General features: G+C 33.7%; 1 protein-coding gene across 1 annotated transcript; it reads right to left on the bottom strand.

The window, feature by feature from the left end:
• Nucleotides 1-327: 327 nt before the first annotated feature.
• LOC117668779 (olfactory receptor 5AR1-like) lies at nt 328-3,338 on the bottom strand. Its single transcript, XM_034422845.1, has 2 exons — nt 3,281-3,338; nt 328-1,286 (listed from the first exon to the last, which is right to left on the bottom strand). Exons 1-2 carry the CDS (start codon nt 3,321-3,323, stop codon nt 328-330), a joined length of 1,002 nt encoding a protein of 333 aa, XP_034278736.1. The 5' UTR covers nt 3,324-3,338.
• Nucleotides 3,339-5,916: the final 2,578 nt, after the last annotated feature.

The following is a 5,916-nucleotide window of genomic DNA, read 5'->3' as shown; positions in this document are numbered from 1 at the left end:
GACATATTATGAGAAGAAACAAATTAAGAAATATATATCAGTGGATACTTTCACCCTGATTCTTTAAAAAATACTCAGGTGAATATTAGAGTAAGTTTACTTTTCTTGACTTGAATTATCCCATACTGTTACAGCAGGGCTCAATGAGAACTATTCATATCCTGGTATCACACGATAACTCCAAAATATTGAGGATTTTGAATGTAACAATACTCACGTTGCTTGTTATGTTATTATGTAATATGTTATTACCAGTAATTCTTTTTTCTCTCTCACTGTTGAAGTTGTAGAGATATTAAATCAATATTTCGGAGTATCGTTTCATAACTAAAGAATGGACCTACACTTTCTAAATAATTTCTCTGCACCAGACCTGATCTCTTTGTTTTTCAGGCTATATATCAGTGGGTTTAACATTGGAGTTAAAATTCTATACTGAATAGAGATCACTTTGTCCAGTTCTATAAGTGATTCTGAACTTGGCTTCATATAGCGAACAAAAGCTGTAATGTAAAATAAGCCCACAACAATGAAATGGGAGCTGCAAGTAGAAAAGGCTTTCTTCCTGCCTTTTGCTGATTTAATTTTTAAAATAGTTAAAATAATGTAAATATAAGAGATAAGGGTTATAAGAAATGGACTAACACCAAAGACCAATACAGATAATAGAAGAACAATGTAATTCATGAAGGTGTTTCCACAAGATAAAGCCAAGAGGGAAGGAAGTTCACAAGTATAGTGTCTGATTATATTGTTACCACAAAAATGAAGATTTTGCAAAGGTACTACATTCACCAGAGAATAAAAGAAACCCATCAGCCAAGCTCCACTCACCATTTTATTGCATATCTCTTTTGTCAAGTATCTGCTATAATGCAAGGGATCACATATAGCCACGTATCGGTCATAACCCATTGCTGAGAGGATGAAGACTTCTGTGCAAGCAATTTGGAAAAAGAAGGCAATCTGTGCAGTACATCCTTCCCAGGAAATGGTTTTCTGCTTTGTAATAAAATTTGCTAGCATCTTGGGAACAGTGACTGAGGAATACCAGACGTCAACAAAAGCTAAATGGCTGAGAAAGAAGAACATGGGGGTCTGAAGGCAAAGTTCAGACTTGATCACCAGTATAATTATAATATTTCCCAAGATAGTGAGTAAAAAAATGAGGAAGAACAAGAAAAGAAAAAAAATCTCTACGTGTGGATCATTGGAGAGCCCCAACAAGATAAACCCTGTCATTATAGTGTGATTTTCCAGCTCAGAGGATTCAGGAAACATAGGATCTGAGGGAAAAACACACAAAAAAAGTATTGAATCTTTGAGCCATGACAATTTTCATTAAATAATATGCATATATTTAAGTTTAGCATCTTCAGATTACTGTTTAAAGATGTTTGGGAATGAATGGTAATCTGTTTCTTACTTTTTATTTGTTTCATTAATGGAGAAATATAATTTCTGCTTTTTTCTTTTAATGATGGGTTTAGTTTTTCTTTATAGTTTTGCATTCATAAATTTTGGTAATATGTACCTTTTCTGCATCCATTTGGCTTACACCTCTGTGCATAATGAAGTGGGAGAATCTCTAAATTTACCATATGTAAATAAAAGGGTACTATTCATGAACTTACATACATATCAATTATATATATATATATTTGTTTTCTGAGGTTTTCGCGGGTGTTTGTATGTAGGTCTTTGGTTATTTGGGTTCTCCCGCGTAAAATTGGAAGTATCTTGGCGACATTTCAATGAAGTCTCATTCGTCATCTTCAGGCTAGTGTTTTCGGCTTCGTGCTCCTAGAAGCACGATCTAAAATCTTCTAACAATCCTTACAGAGTACTCTGCAAGGTCTTTTAAAACCTTAGCTAAAATCCTACCAGTACCTTAAAAGTTTTTCTTATAGCAACTTTTCGACAGGCTCACAATCCTGTCATCTGCAGGCTCTTATCTAGTTTAGAAGCTGTGGGTGTGTTGTAAGGTCGGAGCTGTCACTAAAACATGTTGGTATAACTTCTTGATCTCGGCAGCGAGTTAAGAAACTTAGATCACATAATACTACAGCCCTCCTTACTTCAAACTTTTCATAGATCCTAGTAAAATGGTACATTTCCTCCCCGTAGAGGTATGATATCTGTCTTCTTAAGTTTTCGCAGGTGTGTATATGCAAAAAATTAACTTAAGAAGATTTTAATTTTTTTGCATATATACACCCGCGAAAACTTAAGACATATATATATATATATATATATATATATATATATATATATATATATGTTTTCTCAGGTCCTGGAAGCACGAAGCCGAGAACACCAGCTTGAAGATGACGAATGAGACTTCGTTGAAACGTCACCAAGATACTTCCAATTTTACGTGGGAGAAGACCCGAATAACCAAAGACCTACATATATATATATATATATATATATATATATATATATATGTATGTATGTATGTATGTATGTATATGTATATGTATATGTATATGTATATGTATATGTATATGTATATGTATATATGTGTGTGTGTATATATATATATATATATATATATATATATGTATATGTGTATATGTATATCTATCTATCTATCTATCTATCTATCTATCTATCTATCTATCTATCTATCTATATATACCAGTCTCCCTTTATTTCTTTATCAGTAATATATATATATATATATATATATATATATATATATATATATATATATATATATATATATATATATATATATATATATATTCCACATGAACTGGAAGTTGAAGCATGTGAAAATGCTGGACCATCCATTCTTTCCACCATGGCAGTAATTATCTCCTTCTAATAACTTATTAATTTGCTGTTCATGTATTCAATATGTATCCTGCTCTACCTTTACTGACAGGGAAACCATATTGTCCTGTTGACCTTCTGGAGACTATATAGACATCTATTTTGAATATTTTTTTCATAGCAAAACCAAAATGGTTTCTACTTTTTCATTTTTTGTTCTTTTTCAGTTTTGTAGCTCTTGCGGTCTGGGGTTTTCTATCCTAGTTCTGATGGAATTAGATTCAGCTTCAGATCAAACTTATCTTTTCTGTTTAAGAATAACATTTTTCCCTCAGCAAACACCTCAAGCTGGGAAATTTTTACACTCTACTTTGTTTATACATAGTTTAATTCAAATATATATATATATACACACACAGTTACATATATATCAGCTAATCATGCTCAGCTAATTATGCTTTCCTTTAATCACAAAAAGAAAAGACAAGAAATAGTAGGTTACCTTGTAAGAAGTAGTTCTGTTGCAGCAAAGCCATATCCTGCATCTTCTCAAACTTCCTCTCTATGTGTGAACACTTTCTTTGAAGCAAGACATTAAAGAAGGAGTTAGCTGATGTCATCCTTCCTCTGTGATGTCAGAGCAATGGAAACTCATTGAATCAAGCTGCTCTAATTTGAGATAAAATCAATTTAAATATGCCACAACATTTTTGTTTATCTTTCTTTAGTTGTCTTTCCTTTCCTTATTTAAAATATTGAAGTTAAAATATGAAGTCATCATGAAAGGAATACATAGGCAGAAGGATTACATAAATCTGGATGAACATGATTTCATATTGTTAGCTAAATTATCATAAACTGTGGTGGTGCAGTAGTTAGAATGCAATACTGCAGGCTATTTCTGCTGATCGCTGGCTGCCAAAAGTTTGGCAGTTCGATCCTGACTGGCTCAAGGTTGATTCAGCCTTCCATCCTTCCAAGGTCAGCAAAATGAGGATCCAGATTGTTGGGGGCAATATCCTGACTCTGTAAACTGCTTAGAGAGGGCTGTGAAGCGGTATAAATCTAAGTGCTATCGCTATTTTATCAAATGGAAATGAAGTATTAATGCCATGTGGAATTTAAGAGTCCTTTTGAATGATTCAAGGTCCCCTCAGTTTGGATCAACCTTCCTTAAATCCTATTTGGAATATCATTTTCTCTATATAAGTGTTGCATACTTGTGCATATATATCACTGAAATTTTTAGAAAGGAAAATAAAATCTAATACAAAAGAAATCAAAGAGAAAGCTAAAAGTGCAAGAATGGAAAAAAGTACAAGAAAGAAAGAAAAATAGAAAAGTTATAAATTCAGTTATAAGTTTATCTCTTACTATGGCTGTTATCTCTTCTGTCTATGTTCTATCTAATCATCAAAACCATAAATTCTAAGTTAATTATTTTCTGTTTTATACAAAAAAAAAAAACAATCCATAAGGGTTTCTAGTCACAAATATAAATATTGTCTTTTCTCTGATCAAAGGAATCAATTTAGCCATCTTATAAATGCTGCTTACTTGCTGATGGAGTTATTCAGCCCTGTGGCTTGAGTATTAAGGTTTGTACAAATGAGAATTGTGCCAATTGGGAGTGCATGTAAAAGGAGGAATGAATCATGTTACAGAATCCAGAATGATTATGGATTAATATGAGTGATACCACTCATCCCAAAGTCACTTTGTTCCCAGCTGCATAGCAAATAAACTGCTAGGGGAAGGTCTCTGCAAACCAGCTGGTTTGTTTTTTGTTTTTTTAAGAATCTGGTAATCACTAACATAATTAGTGATATTTATACATACATAGTTATGATTTCTGAAAAAAACATGGTTTTGGATTCAAGGTTAGATAAATACAAATTAATGTAGTATCCTGACATACATGATTGTCTGACTGAGTAGTGTGGATATTAGTACCCCTTGGCTCTGAGGACTTTCCATTCATACTTTTGGATGGGGTAGTATGTCTCCATTCAAGAGTGATTCACAGTCGGTGGATTTTTTTAGTCTCACAGTTCCCTCTAAAAGAGTACTTCCAATACATTGTCTCTTGTACTTTTGCCTTTTTGATAGTGTAGTCACAATTGAAATGGTGTATACCAACTACATTCTACAATTTCAATTTAGAATGCAATGATATTAGTTTTATGTAAAATACTAACAAGTGTAAGAGAGTAGGAATATATAATATCCTTATGTTCACTACACATCCGTCATGACAGAACTAAAAATTAGTGATGTAAAGGTAAAGGTAAAGGTTCCTCTTGCACATATGTACTAGTCATTCCCGACTCTAGGAGGCAGTGCTCATCTCCGTTTCAAAGCTGAAGAACCAGAGCTGTCCGAAAACATCTCTGTGGTCATGTGGCTGGCATGACTAAACATCAAAGGCCCACGGAATGCTGTTACCTACTCACCAAATGTGCTCCCTATTTTTCTACTTGCATTTTTTACATGCTTTTGAACTTTTGAGGTCACCCCGTTATGCGGCACTAGGGATTCGAACCGCTGAACTGCCAATCTTTCGATTGACAAGCTCAGTGTCTTAGCCACTGAGCTACCACGTCCCTTCCATAAGTGATGTAGTCGGCACTAAATATTAAGAGTAAATTAATAGCAAATATCTGATAAGTTTATGATGTTACATGTCTTTGACATTTCAAGGGGGACTCCAATACATATTTGATTTGGAAGAAGATGAGTAAATTTCCTGGCTTGCCACAATAATAGGAAACCCAGTGTTGGAAAACAGAAGGCCATCTATGCTGGCTTCTGACTTTGATTCTAACTCTTTTGCTAGACTAGCAGCTTCACGGTCAGAGCTAATTGTTCCATCAAGATAGATATTTGCTTCTATTACTAGAACAAAGTGTTGGTTACCAGAGTAATGGCCAAGATTGTTGCAACAGGTGCATTGGGACTGAGAAGATTGGATGGAAATTATACTGCTGTTCTAGGTTTTTCACCTATAGTTGATCAGTAGTCCTCAAGTTATGTCCATTTATTCAACAACTGTTGAAAGTTATGACATCACCAAGATAGCAGGTCAGAAAATGTTCTAATCCTTTGTGATAGTATTAAATCTATTATGATGAGAGTAGT

This window comes from Pantherophis guttatus, chromosome 4 (genome assembly GCF_059756535.1).
Source record: "Pantherophis guttatus breed Tessera chromosome 4, ASM5975653v1, whole genome shotgun sequence".
In the NCBI taxonomy this organism is placed as follows: Eukaryota; Metazoa; Chordata; class Lepidosauria; order Squamata; family Colubridae; genus Pantherophis; species Pantherophis guttatus.
Note: the sequence above shows the minus strand (reverse complement) of the source record. Positions and strands in the feature narration are given on the sequence as shown.